The following is a 17,586-nucleotide window of genomic DNA, read 5'->3' as shown; positions in this document are numbered from 1 at the left end:
AAACTACAAACCTCAGTGTGTTTTAATTGTACGTAATGGAACACAACACAAAATAGAATGAGTTATGAGTTTGTAAATGTTTTACAAATAAAAATCTGAAAAGAGTGACATGCATAGTTATAGGCCCCTTTACTTTGATACCTTCAGAGCAAAATCAGTTGCTTTTGGAAATCACCTGTCATGTAATCTTATGTCTTTATCGTCAGGAAGACTAAGAGCCACATGACATGTCAGGGACAAAGTTATGGAGAAATTTAAAGTGTGGGTTATGAAATAATATCCCTACCTTTAGCGATACCATGGACTACGGCTCATTTGATGATTTAGCTGTTCACATCAGCCACAGTAAAACGTGATAAAATAGCTGAGTTTTGATATGTGAGGGCATGACACATTTTAGACTTCCCAACATTGTCGTCATGGTCTATCACACAAATTGTACATAAAGTGGGAATTGAACAAAAATAAATGATTTGAGGTGTGTCAGGACTTTCGCAGGGCTCCTCTTTGTGGACCTTGTTTCAATAAAGACACCAGGAAAACCACAGATGGCAATGAATGATGTTTTCACTGTAAGCTTTTCAAGAGTTAGGCATCTGTGTCGGGGCACACTCGCTCCATAAATACTGATGTTAAATGAAACCGGGTATTCACATCAATGACACAGTAACCCAAACATACCAGGGGAAAGTGGTGTTATTAAGGACAACAGAGAGACTGGAGTATAGACTGAGTCTTTATTCTTAATAAATTAATGTTTAAGGTGGTCACAGCGTATCATAAGGGCCTCGGCCCCTCCTTAACACTAACAGGAGGAACATTTGGCCTGTATCATAATCTGTTCTCACATCACGTCCACCAGCTGTTGAAACCTAGAGACTTCCTTTTTGCAGATGGTTGATAATATTATATATACACATTTCTGATGAGGCATAAACCCAGGTCAAGTACACTTATCCGTTCTCCCCCTGCTGCTGCACAGGAAAGATAACCTACAAACCCAGATTCTTAATTCACCAGGTCGGTGTCACCATATCACAAAAAATAATAATAATAAGACTTGAACAAAGAATGGATTTCCTTGAGGTTCTGGGAGAGTGTGCTTATTTGGTGAACTTCTTAATCTCATCATACAGCACCAGCACAAAAGCACCACCCATGCCTCTGATCACGTTGGACCAGGCTCCCTTGAAGAAGGCCCGACCTCCCTCATCTTTGAGGATCTTCTTCCAGCAGTCAATTGTGCCCTTGTACATAATGTCAGCTGTGGAAATTCAAACATCAGCGTTAATATCCACATGCTTGTGTGTAATTCTCCTGTTGTTGGTATGCGTGTGGAACCTTCACAAGCAAAAGAGACACTTGCCTCCTTTACGTCCTGACTGCATCATCATACGACGTCTGACGGTGTCAAAAGGATACGAGACGAGACCTGCTACAGCCGTGACGGTCTGGGCGATCATCCAGCTGACAATGATGTGTGTGTTCTTGGGGTCTGGCAGCATGCCTGCATGAGGGAAGTCAAAGCAAATAAATGTATACACACATCTGCTAAAACGCGTCTTTCAGTTGCACCTTGAAAAAGTTTCCTATTGCTTTCAAGCATTTTCAGTCTACAGGAAAGTTTGTGCCCCTTGCTTGATGATGAATGAGACTAATGAACTTAAATTTTGATGATTTCATGCATTTTGATTGATCGGGGCAGCAGTTTAGGTCGACCGGGTTTGTTTGTGCACCTTTTGCTGTATCAAAGCATCCGAAGTAAGCCGCCCTGTAGATGATGATGCCCTGCACCGACACGTTGAACCCGAGGTAAAGACCCTTGAGGCCATCGGTTTTGAAGATCTTGGCAATGCAGTTTCCGAGTCCGGTGAACTCCCTCTCCGCTGGGCCCTTGCCGATGTCGGCGGCCAACCTCGTCCTAGCGAAATCGAGTGGGTAGACGAAGCAGAGCGAAGTGGCCCCTGCGGCGCCGCCCGACGCCAGGTTCCCAGCAAAGTAGCGCCAGAACTGTGTCTTCTGATCCACGCCACCAAGGAAGATCTTCTTGTACTTGTCTTTGAAGGCGAAGTTCAGGGCTTGGGTGGGGAAGTAACGGATCACGTTGGCCAGGTTGCCTCTCCAGAAGGACACGAAGCCCTGCTCCTTCGGGATTCTGACAACACAGTCAATGATGCCTTTGTACTGCATATCGGCGGTGATCTGTTTGCTGGCATGCTGCACCTGCAAGGGAGAAAACCAAGATGCCGCCTTTACACCTGGCTTGTTTCAGGAGAAGTGTGAAGAAAATAAACGTGTAATTTTGACCTTTTCATTGAGCAATCTTGTTGGACACCCTTCAGCTTGCCAGACATTATCTAGTGATCTGGTTTAGTTTGTCCAGCAGTCTTAAGGCACATCCTAGACACTGGAGACTTCACTGCGTATTGGATTACATCTTTTAGGTTAAATTTAGCAATTCTCTTCCACTGAATATTACTATGTTAATGTGCTTTAAGCGAGCAATAACGAAATTGGAAAACATTGACAGAATATCATGAATAAGTGCTTAACTGTTTTATTCTGATCCCACGTCATTTTAGCTTCCCACCATCCTTTAAACCTGTGCGTAAAATGATCTCCAAGTTGACCCTCGCGTGCCCGTTGCCATTACGCACACGATTATACGAACCTCCCTTGTTCTTAGTTCAACGTCTCCTCTTTTAAAGAAATTTCCTATGAAATTTAATTCCTTGTTTATCAGCGATCCATAAATTACACACACTTTACGCACAAAACACGGCATGACCAACAGCTGGCTAAAGCCGTTTACCTGCAGCAGCAGCTTGACTCTCTCAATGGGAGCGACAGCTGTTTTGGAGATGGCAGCGGCAATGCCACCGGCCAAAAAGTCCTTCATGAAACTAATCACCGCGTCCGACATGGCTGGTTGATTTCTGGAGTAGTCTCTCTCTCTACTTGGCTGTTCCAAACTCGGCCTAAGATCCTCAAGGAAACCTTACGCCCGTCCAAGTGGTCGAGGCACCCCCTCAGCAGTTCTTTATATAAGAAGGCCGTTTATCGCGAGACGTTTGAGTGACAGATGTGCAGTCTGTCGAACAGACGAACGAGGCTGAAAAAATATCCGAGGTTGAAGTTCAGGTCGTGCGCCATATTTCTAGATCCAGGGGATTGGGGGTAGGGGTCGCCCAGAGCCGGGGACATTTAAAGGGCATATTGTGTGTTGGCAGATAAACTCTAAAATTAAATTTGGTGTTAATAATTAGATTTTCTCTTTCGGCATTCCCCTCAATAACGGTGGGGGAAACCAAGTCATCTTCACTTTTCAGCTGCAGCACAACAAGGAAGGTGTTAAAGTGCATCTTAAGGAGCATACCTAATATATTACTTGTTTAAATGTGTATATGTTTCACACATTTATGCTCTTTGAAGTTCTAATTAGTTCACAGGATCGTGCAAATCAAATTACAAATCTGGTCACAGATTTGTGCTTTGGGTGAAGCTGTGCATGAAGATCATCTGTGAAAGCAAATGTTCACCTCAAAGAAATTGTTCAACCTGGGAGAAACAATATATAAAAGGCATAAAAGGTATAGATTTTGACAACTAGTTCAACATTTCTGTAGTTGTCAATTCAGAATTCACAAGTATTGTTCAAATGATAATGTTATGAAACAGTGGAGAACTGCTTGGAATCATGTCAAAAATATTTGTAATCTGTTGGAACTATGAAGAACATATAATTATTTTGGAAGTTAGCTATGATCATTTTAATTCCAATCAGAGAATGCTCCAAAGAAAATGCAGAAAGTCTGTGATTACACACAGATGTTATTAGCCTTTATTTCTGTTCATTTGAATGAAATTCTGATTCTAAATGATTGGGATGTCACACCAGAGGATCTTACATCTGACCAATAAAAACTTTATAAAAACATTATCAATCACAAATCAACCTCATACAGAAAATCTTCATAATGTCGTTTTTACATATAATTTAAAATAAAAAAGTGATCATTTTATCCAACCTTGAAAATATGTATTGAGCTATCAAACAAATAGAACCAATTTTTTCCTGTTCTGCTCTACATGAAAGAACCACTAGATGGGGTCAATCGACTATGTGTATTCCTCCATAAAACTGCAAAATACTGGCAATAAGTTTACTGTACTCCAGTAGCATCCATAATCCACAGATCTCAGTCAAACAGAGCACCTTTGGTGGAATAGGAAAATTACATTGCAGATATAGAGTTGGCAAATCCGCAACTTTGTCAGTTCAGAGCAAAATCTCTGTTTCTCAGATTTGGCTGAAACTGTGATGAAAAAGTTGAACACTGCACCGGTACAGATGGGGCGTATCTAATTCAGAGAGTGAATATTGGATTGATTTCAGATTTATTTGACGTAAATGTAACTTATTAACTACACACTTCTTTCAGTGGAATTATAATACATTGAAGAAATGCTGATGAGATGTTACAATTGTACTTTTTCTATTTTTTATTATTCACAATTTAACAAAGAAATACACACAAAAATAATGGATGTAGTGTTCTTTCAATCTGAAACAGATAAAAATCATCCACACATTTTCTAACATTAAATTTAACATAGAGGTTTGTTTTCCTAGTTTAGCTTTGTCAACAACTTTGATTAGTTTTATCTCAAAGGGTTTACAGCTGTTTGTGTATTTGCTCTGGGGCTGAAATGTTTAATTGACTCGGTAGGGGGCGATATTGAGTTGAGTAATAATCAACATCTTCATTGGTCTCCCCAAAGAGTAAATGTGGTACCCAATAAAACAGGTGCTTTTCCTTACTTACCACACAACAATAACAATTAAATCAGTACTTTAATTGTTCCACACAGGGTGACATTTTAAGTAGCTCCCAGCAAAGAGGTCATAGGTCAGTTTCGGCTTCAGTGTTGCGACCCCAGAGCTGGTTAGGAGTTCAGCACCTGCAGCTTATGGCCAAGCAAAAGTCACATGATGTGTAGCTATATATATATATATAGATAGATAGATAGATAGATAGATAGATAGATAGATATAGATAGATAGATAGATAGATAGATAGATAGATAGATAGATAGATAGATAGATAGATATAGATAGATAGATAGATAGATAGATAGATAGATAGATAGATAGATAGATAGATAGATAGATAGATAGATAGATAGATAGATAGATAGATAGATAGATAGATAGATAGATAGATGGAGTTTTATTTTGTTTTTGTTGGCCATTGTGAGTTACCTGAATCTTAAAAAGTTAAACAGTGTTAAGCATGAATAATTTATTTTTAAATTCAACTTTTTGGCACAAAAAAATCTATTGAGTTTTTTTTTTGGATAAATAAACATGGAATCATAAAATCAGCTTGCATTAATGATTAATTATTTTTGTTTCTTAATGGTATTTTGTTTTGTTTTTTTCTTTATCATTCTTGCGTCAAAGTAAAGTTACCTACTATAACAACCAAATATGGAAATATCAGAAATACATTTTAATAATTTATTATCATTATTATTATTTTACTCAAAACGTTGATATTTTATGTCATCAGCCTCCAGATATAATCTAAATCTGATCTAGATTTCTTAAAGCCGTTGCCCGGTAAGCCCAGATCTTTGGGATTGAAGGAGGGGTCACGGTGTGGGTGGGGTGAGCATGGATTTGCATTTTGAGTATGAAGACCTGCAGGTGTCAGACAGTTAGCCCCCACTAACACAAACACACAACCGTTACGCATCATTCACACACACTAATACAGTCACTGATTTTATCAGTTCAGAAAATCAACTGTGACAAACTTTTTATTCTCCTCAGAGCTCAAAAAAAAAAAATCCTACTTTATAAATGTCTGACTGGGTTAAAACCACTAGAAATTAAGGACAAAACATGTATACACAAGACTGTAAGTTCTTTTGAATTTGTTCCGTTCCTCTTTTGGTACATGATAAAATTACATTTTTATGTTTATAAGCCAGAAACCCTTTATTTTAAAAGTGGCACAGAAACATTAAAACCAGTGAAAGTAAACTTTGTAAACCAAATTTGTTTTGTTTTATCATTTTTCACAGGCTGTCAAAAACAAGCCATCAACATCTCAAAGTGATCTCCTCCAAATCATTTTCAAAGGCAGCTCATCTCTTTGGACACTGGCAGGCTTTTAGTTTGGATAGACAAACATTTTTTAAACAAGATCAGTTCAGCAGCGAATATTTACAACGAAATATGTGCAACTTGCAAACAGTGGTTGTTCTTCAAATAGTTGCGTAATCTGTCTCTTTTACATTATACTCAGACACAATAAATGTCACACAAGTTCAGAGAAAAGTAATGTCTTTGTTATAGTTTTGTGTCTGCTGAAATGTGGTTTGAGATTATCTTAAAACCTTGAGAGTAGATTAGATTTGAAAGGGCCTAGACGCTGTTGATAAATCAATTTGTTTTCATGCATGCATGCGTGCGTGTGTGTGTGTGTTTGTTAGTGTGCCTGAAAGTGCATTCCTGACCCTTTGATCGTGGGATAAGTCCCTGCTTGTTGGTCCATCTTGATTTTATGGCTGGAGAGAGAGCCGTTTGACCTTTCAACCCTCTTGTGTGGGAGTGGAGCTTCTCGGTGTCCGGCGCTCCTGTCAGCGGGTTAATAAGAGACGGCTGTTCATGGCCACGCTGAGCAGCCAGACCGGATGACCACCCTCTGCTGTCACTCTGCCGGACACCCTTCATCCCATTTGGGCCTTCTCAAAGTGAGGCTTAAACTCAGAACTTAAGCTCAGGTTTGCACAGCTGCTGCTGCAGCTTTCACTGCCATGCAACAGGAAAGGTGACCCGAACTAATGCTGCAGTCTTATACTACATACATTGGATTTATTAAGAATCACTTTATTCTGTGTCTCCTGCAGCCTGGATGTTAGGTTCTTGAATATCAAGATTAATTTATGACTGCAGTAAAACAATAATTTTTTTTTCACAAACTTATGTTCAACCAAAGATTGACAGGCTCCTCCAGTGTTCCTTGTTTCTGTGTTGGAAATATATATATATATATATATATATATATATATATATTATATATATATATATATATTTTTTTTTTTTTTTTCCAAACTGATTAATTTATGTGCAGTAAAGCAGTTGAAACAATATGGATCTGTTTTATTCAAAAGCAGAGAGTAGGTTTAAAGTCAAAGTTAGAAAATTGAATATTTTACTTGGCTTTTTGAGTCAGCATTTGTGGCTAACAAAGGCCACAGCAATTAACTCTAACAAATAAATGTTAGCATTCAATCATCATTCTTTTGATTTTCCATTATTCAAGGTCTGGATTACAGGGGCCTTGTGTTCTTCTCCACTGACTAAGGAACTAAAAGGGCGAAAGAAAACCTGTTAATGAAACAGCTGGATAACAGACTGTACCACATTTATAGTCTGTTATGCATTTTCTATGTAAATAGGTGATCATAGTAATTTATTTTTGTTGTAATGTTTTTTCATTTAGCATTTTTAATTTTTTTAGTTTTTGTGTTTTCACACTTAAAACCTTTGTAATATAACCAGATAATCACTTGATTAAGCAAGTGATCATTCATTGTGACATTTCAATGTCAAGTAAAGACATAACCTGAACTATTGTTGATGGCGTCAGTTATGAGCAAATCAGAAAATACCTTTATTTACAAACGTACCACCATTGCGACCTAAAACATAAATCAAATCTATTTTTCTGATCACATGAGAGCTGGTCATTGAAAACTAATGGCTCAGGTTTTAATATCACTTTCCTTTGCAAACTTTACACCTGGTGTTGCTTTCTGATCTCCATTGACCCTATGTGTGTATGTGTGCGTGTGGGTGCGTGCGTGCGTGTGTGTGTGTGTGACCCACCATGCAAATGGACAGGCTCCTGCCTACCCCACATTAAGTCTGTGGCCACAAAAACACGGCTGACAGCGGCCAGTCCCAGTGTGTGCTCCGGTTAAAGCGAACAGGGTAATGAATTTTAAACTGCTATAGTAACAGCTCTCAGACATGCGGTTTTAGTGTGTGAGTGGGTGGGCGTGTGTGTGTGCTGTTAGGATTTGCAGTTGTGTCCATGTATCAGTATGAATGTAGGGGATATGTGCATAAATAGGAGTTGGGGGCTGGGAGTCCGTCCTAGATGTGTGAGTTTATGTGCTGAGGATAAAGACCTAGCAAAGCGGCCTAGCTTAGCTGACAGGTGACAAGGGTTGTTTTCAATGGGGATTTTGTAATACCAACAGTGAGGAAAAAGGCCAGGGAACCAAGGGACCTCTGAAAAGAGAGAAAGAAGACTTTTCTTCTTGCAGTGAAGGAAGAGAGAAAGAGCGTCGAAGGCTCCAGAGGACTTAGGGATCCTACTCATCAAACTGCTCCACCGTCTAGCGCTCTCATTTTCATTCAAAATGCAGAAATGCTAAATCATTCCAATCGGATTGATCCTTGTGTCAGTCCCTGTGTGGCATTCTCACTCTCTTCCCTCTGTCTTGTCTTCAACTTTGACATATCAGTCAAGCAAGGACAGAGGCGTTGATCCACAGGCAGACTGACGGTGAAGAAGTGGTTGTTTAAATGTTGTTTGAAAAGTTGTATGAATTAACCAGTTCCTTTCATATTAAAACCTTGAAGTCAAGTTGTCTTAAAAGTGATTTTCTCTAAATTTAGGCTAAAACTGCAAAGGTGCACTAAATATGTCTGTGCTGCCCAACTGAGTGAGCTGTTTGTAGAACCAATAGTTGAGCAATTAGCAACAAATCTGTCATTACTAGCATCGCACGTCTGGAGACTTTATTAGGTCAGAATCTCAGAAGGCCAGTTCAGAGTAATGCAATCTTTTGTTATTTGCGATTCTTTGTTGTTTTTAGCTGTATGTTTTTGATCATTATCCTATAGCAAGACCCATGACCTGCGACTGAGACAAAGCTTACTGACACTAGACTGCAGATTTCTCTCCAGAATCTTTAGATAGTCTTGAGATTTCATCACCCCCTGTACAGATTTGCCACACCTTGCAGCAGATGCAGCAAAGAAGCCCCTAAGCATGACTAAACTCACCCTGTGTTTCACAGCAATGTATCACAGTCTGCATAATAATGTGATTTTAATTTTAATTAGTTGTTTGTGCTGTGTGTTTCTGTGGAGCCCTGTGTTGGCCTAGCTACCTGCCCAGGGTTTATGCAAGGAAAAGCAGGTGACGTGGATGAATGGGCAAATATTATAGATTCTAGTTGTGTAAACTTGTAGGGTGGAGACAAATCTTGAAAAACCTTTAGCTGTAAATGTAGAGAAGGTGCTAACAAAGAGGCGTTAAACATACCTACACACCACACTTTTCAAACTTTAGGTAAAAACTTTATAGCTAAATGCAAGCTAGCTAAACAGTGTCCTTCAATCTGATGAAATAAATTTGTTTTAGCTGCCAAGGTGTAATACTCTGCTTATGCAAAGGTTTCCTTAATGTGTTTTAAAGATGACTAATGTCAGAGAGAATTAGCAAGGTGACTCAACACATAAATCTATAATTGTAAGCAAAAAGAAACACATTCTAAGGGTTAAGCGCCCCTGCTGTGACCCAGCCTGTCCAACAGAGAACATTTACCCCTGCAAACACCCCATTCACCCCTCCTCCATCTCCACATCCAGCCCAACACACCCACCACAGAGGTATAAATAAAGAGAAGAACATCAGCTCAGCTCTCATCCTTTCCACAAATTTCCGACCACGGCTTCATCATGAAATCATTCTGCGTCTGTGTGGTCCTCTGTCGAGGAGAAAGGATGGTTTGGGCTGTGAGAGAGAAGCGCTCAAGTCAATGTGTGGGAACCGTGGAGGAAGAAATCCCTGGCTGATCCTGGCCAAGGCACTTTGTTTTTCTGCCCTCTGCTCCCAACCCTTCCCTCCCTCTCTCCTTGTCCATCCATTTTTGGGTTTTCATTTTTATTCATTGGGTGATCAGTGTGGAGGGATGGGTGACAAGTATGTGTGTGTGTGTGTGGGTGTGTGTGCGTGGGTGTGTGTGTGTGTGTGTGTGTGTGTGTGTGGGGTGTGTGTGTGTGTGTGTGTGCGTGTGTGTGTGTGTGTGTGTGTGTGTGTGTGTGTGGGTGTGTGTGTGTGTGTGTGTGTGTGTGTGTGGGGGTGTGTGTGTGTGTGTGTGTGTGTGGGTGTGTGTGTGTGTGTGTGTGTGTGGGGTGTGTGTGTGTGTGTGTGTGTGTGTCTGTGTAGGAGGAAAGGATGTGGATGTTGGTGCAGACCTTAGACCAGGTCTGGCAACAATAGCCACAGTGTTGTTTAGGTTGTTGCGTCCAGGACTCTTGGACATTCTTCCCATGTCAGTAGAATCACTACTGGGAGGTAGCTCCATTACGGATTAACATATCATTAATAGTATCCATGACTTTTGTTCAAAGGCTACTTGTGTAATGTTGCCTTGCGGATGACGGCTAATCCGCTGAGCTGCAGCTGTAGGAAAGAAGAAGGGTCGGTCCCACCGTCCGTCCTCTCTGTCTCACACATACATGCACACGCGAGCGCACACATGCATAGACACATATCGATGTATCTCCCAGTCCCAGCCCACAGGGATCAGGCCTCTGAAAGACAGATACAATCAACAGTCAAACACAAAGTTTTCCCCCATTGCGAAGAAGAAACATCCATTCTGCACTTCCCAAGTGATCCCCTGAGTAAAGCCCCCCGCCCCAGTTCTCTCTCCTCCCATCCATCCGAGTTGGCTGTCGTCCTCCCATTAAAGCCCTTACGCTCTCTTCGCAGCCCTCCTCTCAGATGGTGGGCCAGATTAGGAGGGGAACAATAACAGTTTTCAATGTAAAATGTGCATCTTGTTAGTCCTTTTCTCTCGTCTCCCGTCTCAGGATGGGAGGAGAAAAAGGGAAGAATAAGCCGTCATTCAGGAAAATTATCTGTGGGTGTCTTCTCGCCACAAAAGTTGGCGAGTTGTGTTGTGGTTTTAATCCTCCTATTTCTTTCTGTGTTATTTAATTTGGCTTTCTTTTCTAAGATTGATATGTTTGTTAAAACAAACACGACGGCTCAGTAAATGGAAACTTTTGCAATTTATATATCTATGTACTACCAAACTGCTTTAAATTAAAAAACGTTAATATCAAGAGTATCAATATTGTAAGAATATTATTACAGATATGTAAAAACAAAAACAAACATATTGATTAAGGATGACTGAAAAATGTCTTCTTCATTTTTGCAAAACATGTTAGTGCCTTCTACAAGATACAATTGGATCATCTAACATTAACGCTAACACACTTTTTTGACAGAGTATCATTTATAATAAAATTAACAATACCTGCCCAATTACTAATCCTGAGTAAACTTCTATGAAAAGGTTCAAAGCAAGAAATCAATGTTCATTTAATTTAGAATCATTTTCTCACAAATGAAGGTTGTAGCAAGAGTTTCTTGGTCTTCTTGTCAATTATCTTTATTTCCCAGTGTAAAAAATAAAAAGAAATACTAATCAGAAACACTAAATGGAATACAAAGGCTGAAAAACTGACAATGTTGCTGTCAAGAAGACGGACTGCAGGTACAACTTTCTTTTTTCTTTCTTACCATACTGACAGTGGTAAGCTACCGGATTGTAGCCACAGCTGCCCTGGGGCAGTCAGACAGAGGCGATGCTGCCAAACGCTGGAGTCACGGCGCCTTCTGACCACCACCAGTCGGCAAAGTGGGTGAAGCTCCTCCAGTAATCTCTCTATCCACTAAACATTTCATAGAACATTATTTTTACCCATTCTTATTTCCAAAATAGCCCAAGCTTTCTGTAAATATTAGTTTTTCAGACTCAAATTGACTTAGGTCTGAACTTTGACGGGGCCATTCTGACACATGCATGTGCTTCAGTCTATTCTGCTACAAGCTGTATTTATAGAAAATGAACTTCCACCCCTTTCTCATATTTTTCAGCCTCACAACGTTTTTCTTCCAGAACTGCCCTCCACAGAGCTCCACGAGCGTTCCAGTTTGGCTATAAACTTTCCACTTTTAGATGATTGACTGAACAAACCTAAGTGAGATATTATAATCTAACTCTGCTTCAAATTTCATGATGCTCTTTGCTCACCCATGTTCTCTAACAAACCTCAAACTCATTCACAGAACATCTGGATTCATGCTCACATTAAATTACATAGAGAAAGACTCTTTATGCAACCAGTTTCTGAAAAGAACTGGCTGCCCTGGAGTTTTAGTTATGGAGATCAGAGTTAAGGGAACATGGCATGCTCTTCTATAGCATTATTTGTAAAAACAAACAAAAAAATGTAAACCATAAACTCAAACAAAAAGCTCATCGAGGTTTGTTGTTTTGTAAAAATGTCAAATAAAATTCCATCTTTATGAGTTTCTAGAGTTGTCGCTCATAATATACTAAGAATCTGAGCAAAGAACCAAAAACATTGAAAAGTGTACGGTATGTAGAGTATTAACAACCATAATGTGGTTGGTCATAGTGTTCATTCTGTTTACTTCTGAACTTAAGGAGATTAGGTTTTCACTATTATTGAGTTTTGGAATCAATACTGCTCTCTGGTGGCTACAGAGATCTAATCATTTCTGCCGCTCCCTCTTTACAAAACACTTTAATAGACACTAAGCCTAGACTTGCGCAGCTGTCGTCGCTTTCGGAACGTGCCTGTGTCGTTACGGTCACTGCCTGATTGCTGTTCTCTTACTCTAAAATATAATATTTTTATACATAACTAAAGTTTCAGCTTAAAAAAAATGATTTTATTGTAGAAGTTGGATTTATTGGCAAAAAAGAATATTAAAATACCAACTTTAATGTTTGTTCAATGGGAAACATAATCTTTATTGTGTGATAGAGATTGTCATACTGTTGTCTCCTTGTGCTATGCTCATAAACTTGAAGCTCTGGTTTACTTTGTGCTTTACTTTCTGAAATTGTTCAGAATTTCAGAAACTCTTTGAGAGAAATATTAAAATGATTAAAAAAAAACAAACTCACAGAGAACTGCAGCAAAGCTTGGCATTTGGGCTGAAAAATAAAGTGCTAAACTTTTCTGTTTTTTCTGTTTTTCTGTTTTTTTCTGTCTAAACCTTGGAGAGTGTTCTGTCTTCAGCGCTGTTGGACATGGTGTCCAACTGTGAGGGCGCAGTAACGTCAGATATGTGACTCCAGAAGCCAGCAAGAAGAAGAAATCTAAATTGTAAAACTCCTGCAGCTGGTCAACAACAAAATCAGTCTTTCAGCAGACAGTGTCATGATTAGGCTCACTCATTCTTCAGCATGTTTCTTCTGCAGAATTTCATGGTTCCTCCCTCTGAATACTTTGTTTCTTTGGTCACATTATAAACTTCACTCCTGAGAACTGGTCAGCTGAATCTCTTTAAGTCTGGTGACACCCAGTCATTCAGATGAAGTCCATGAGTCCAACTGGGTGCCGGTCTCACCGCTGCTTGATTTCCTTCTCTCCACTGGTTCCTCACATAGTGACCTCAGACGCTGACCTTAGGAGCCCCGGGGTCCACCCTCCCTGGCCCCCAGGAGCAACTAAATGCAGAGGAGTGTCCGTCATGTTGCCGGACAAAAAGGCAAACACACTGTGCCCGATCCTTGTGAGTCCAGCCAAGCGCACAGGGAGCACATTAGCACCTCTGGGTTTTATTTACTCTTTTTTTTTTTTGCTCTGGAATGTGTTGATAGGGGCGTCAAGATTGTCAGGTGCTTCATCTGTGACCACTTGAACCATATCACACACATACACACACAGAGACTCCCTGCCTTTCAGATTTGTTAAATACCTCTTGCATTCTCCTAATTCACAATGTCAGATTTCATATCCTCCACATGCCACTGAAGCATCACTTTGTAGCTGTTGTGGACCAGCCTACTAGGAGCTTAAATGTTTTCTCAAAGAAACTTTTACACACCTGGGCAGTCTCACAAGCAGGGATAAAAGCTGAAAAGAAAGCAATCCTCATCTTGCTCATAGTGCACAGATGTGTTTGGGTGAATGTCATTTTCAAAGTCCCAGCGTTTATTTCGTTATCAGTACATCAAAGTTTTGTGACAATTTAATTTCAAGTGTTTTATTTTCTGTTTTGTATTTTTGAAAATGGGTTTGCGTTGGTTAGAGGAACAACAGCTCTTCTTTGTGCTTCCCCTAGGTGGCAAAGTTTCTCTCCTCCAGACATCTCAGAAGAAATTTACGAATTTCATTGTGCTCACATCAATATAGACCAATTCAGCTTCCATGTTCGGTGAAGAAGTGAGCGGATTCATTTGTTTGTTTTTTGTACCGCCTTGTTCTGTCCAGCGTTTCCTGATGCAGAAAAGACAACTGCTTGTAAAAGTGAAAGGCAAAGTGTGGCAAAACTGAATGCCTGTTTGCTTGTTTAATAACTTTATCATCTTTCTTGTCTTTGACATATTCTTCCAAATTTGAATAATTCATTGGCAATGTTTAACAACAAAGGTCTAGATCTACAAAGTATGCCACTCCACTGACGGCATCCTGTGAAATTACCCACACTGATTTTGTGTTTGCCTCCATAAACACGGGAACTGGTGGTTTGTGTGTGTGTGTGTGTGTATGTGTGCTGTCCTTTGTCTATCTACCATGCAAAATTACCAGATTTATCTCAAGCACCTTCAGATGTCACACTGTCTGTGCTCGTGACAAAAGTGTCCCTTGTTGTGGCCGTCCAGATAAGCAAACAACGGCAGCCTAAAATGCTCACTCCTCTATGCTTTGTCCCTCAAAGCACAAAGACCTTCACTTTGTCTTGGCAAATGATGCCTTAATTGTGCAACTTAACAAGCCTGCTTTTTCCCAATGAATAAAGAGTTTTGTGCATTTTGTTTTTCTTATTGTGTTGTTATTTTGGTTTCTTTCATGCTGAGATCATACAGTCGCCCACTTGTTGGGTGGTTCCCATGCTGCTCTGTTGTATATGCCAAGATGACTGAAAAACTTCACTCCCCAACGAAAGACAAAGAGACAGAAAGTTCAGGGCGTGACAGAGATGATGATCCCCAGTGGGGTGTTTTGTACAGTATTCATTATGCCGCTGTTTATTTTGGAAGTGTCTTTAACCCGTCTCCGCTCTCCCGCTTTTCAAACACTGCCCTATTCATTTTCTGGCTCACATATCTTTGCTCTAAAAGGTGGTAAGTGATGAATAGAACATCTCCATGGATTTGCATAATCTGATGGCATGGCTGGTAAGCACAAAGAGGGTTGTGCCAAGTGCAGAAAGGTGAAGCCATCATCCAGTAGCAGGGGGTACAACCAACAATAAAACAGCCTTCTTCAGGAAACCAACTTAAAATATTTGGGTTTGAATCTTTTTTGCAGTCTTCCGTGTTGAAAACCTCTTTAATTTCTGCTCTAATATGAAGTAATATGAACCCTTCATTTGAGACATTGCTCCCAGACAATCAAAGCGCATTGATAAGTTTAGTTTTTTTCCCCCCTCCTGAACAGACTCCATTCATGTCCTCTTACAGTGGCCGTCATTCTTCAGACATGACTGGTGCCAAGGCAGTAGGATGGCTGCCTCGCTCTGATGGGAAACTGTTGCTCATGTGCTGGGTTGGCTGCCAAGTTTTGGCATTATTGGTGCGGGAAGAAGTGGGGGGTTTAACAGGGGCAGGGGCTGTACAGAAAGGGGGCCCTTTAAACCCTGTGAGATAGTACTATCTGCTGTGGGAATGATCTTCATCCCTTCTCCCCCTGCTCTCAGACTTAGAGCCTCTCTCTCTCTTTACACTGACTGTTTCTGTTACTGTCTGCCTCCCCAAGGCCCCCAGCTTTACCCTCCGTCCCCTTGTCTTTTCATGCTGTAGATCAGACAACCATCCTGAGGTGAGCTGGCTCTGGACCTTGTGCCACTGGGGCACTCTGATTACCAACCAGTGCTGACTGTTGGCTCTCTCACAGCTTGTGTTGCGTCTTTGGCCTTGCTCCAAACGAGCGACTGTAACCCGCAGCAGTAGGGCGTTTGCTGTTGAGAAGCTTAGGAAAGTCTGAATTCGGGGCTTGCACAGATGCAAAGATCAAACAGCAGATTTTAGGCACTTGCAGTTCAAGATTTTTTTTTAAACTTCTTATGCCCTGACATCTTAAACTGACCAGATTCAAGAGGAAAACACACATCTGCTTGTCTGTCTTGAAGATTTACATTACAAATTATTTTCATTCAATCATTTTTTTTTTTTTTGTAGAAAATCTGACATTGTTCAAAAAACAAAAGTAAAAGTAGAACCAAGTGACATACTTACTTGTTGGAAATATTCTTGTTGGCATTCCAGCCATCAACTCTTCTCATTTTTGTTAAATGGATTTTTTTTTCATGTTTTCAATTGTAGTTTTGATGATTTATCTTTGGTAATGAGCTCCAGGGCTTTGGAAAGGCTTCATGCCGTCACCCTAACCTTTAGCTCTCTGCACAGATTCTATGTCAGGTTCATGTTGGGACTCATGTTAGTTGAACAACTCAGTCTGAGTGCAATTCAGTCCACAGAAACATGTTGGTTAAATCAACAAAATTACTTTACACCTTAATCTGGGAGGTTTTTGAACAATTTTCCCCAATGAAGCTGTATCAAGCAATTTACCTTGCTTGAACTTGAGAATTGAAAATAATTTAATTTTCTAATACAATATATACTGTATCACATTTTGTACATCAACAGAACCTGAAACAAAAAAGAGTAAAACTACAGATTTTTTTTTTCAATTAGAAATGTATCAGTTTGGAATTTTCAATCATTTTCTTTAATAATTTTTTTACGAATGATCACACAACATACCTCACTTAACCTTTTCAAATACAAGAATTGCATGAGCATAAATTTAATGTATCATTAGATGTTTGTCATTTTCAACATTTGTAATATAGAATGTTACATTTGTAACATTCTATATTACATATAGAATGTTACATTTGTAACATTCTATATTACAAATGTAACATTTGTAATATGTTACATTACAAATGTAACATATATGTAACATAATGTAATATAGAATGTAACATTCTATATTACATTCTAAATGTAATATAGAATGTTACATTTGTAACATTCTATATTACAAATGTTGAAAATGACATTCTATTCAGTCAGGCTTCAATACAGCATCAACAACTGCAGGAAAATGTATTTAAGTGCAAGTTTAACACCCGTTTTAAAGCTTCTTGTCCAATTCTAGCAAAATATTCTAGCAAAAGGGTGTGTCTATTGCTCACCCTCTGTCAAATTGGCATATTGTGAAGTGCACAATGTTTACATTAGTTATTTCCTGACACAAACCCATTTTTTTGAATCACACATCACACACAAAATACAAGATACACGCATATCGTTCGATATGGCAATCAAACGGTATCTGTAGTTATCAAATAAACTTTTGCTCCTGTCCAAAGATATTCTGGCCCACTCTTTGCTCCAGTTGTCTCTGGTTTGATTCGGTGCCTTCTCCAGATTGAATATTTCAGCTTCTTCCACAGATGTTCAAAAAGCCCAGTTCACACTAGTCCAATGTCT

At 39.7% G+C, this 17,586-nt stretch overlaps 1 protein-coding gene across 1 annotated transcript; it reads right to left on the bottom strand.

The window, feature by feature from the left end:
* Positions 1 to 723: 723 nt before the first annotated feature.
* Positions 724 to 3,029, bottom strand: slc25a4 (solute carrier family 25 member 4). Its single transcript, XM_055041215.1, has 4 exons — positions 2,813 to 3,029; positions 1,737 to 2,223; positions 1,367 to 1,507; positions 724 to 1,264 (listed from the first exon to the last, which is right to left on the bottom strand). Exons 1-4 carry the CDS (start codon positions 2,921 to 2,923, stop codon positions 1,104 to 1,106), a joined length of 900 nt encoding a protein of 299 aa, XP_054897190.1. The 5' UTR covers positions 2,924 to 3,029; the 3' UTR covers positions 724 to 1,103.
* Between the last annotated feature and the right edge of the window lie 14,557 nt (positions 3,030 to 17,586).

Source organism: Poeciliopsis prolifica, unplaced genomic scaffold, assembly GCF_027474105.1.
Source record: "Poeciliopsis prolifica strain line A6 unplaced genomic scaffold, Auburn_PproV2 SCAFFOLD016, whole genome shotgun sequence".
Classification (NCBI taxonomy): domain Eukaryota; kingdom Metazoa; phylum Chordata; class Actinopteri; order Cyprinodontiformes; family Poeciliidae; genus Poeciliopsis; species Poeciliopsis prolifica.
This window is presented reverse-complemented; position numbering and strand designations above follow the sequence as displayed.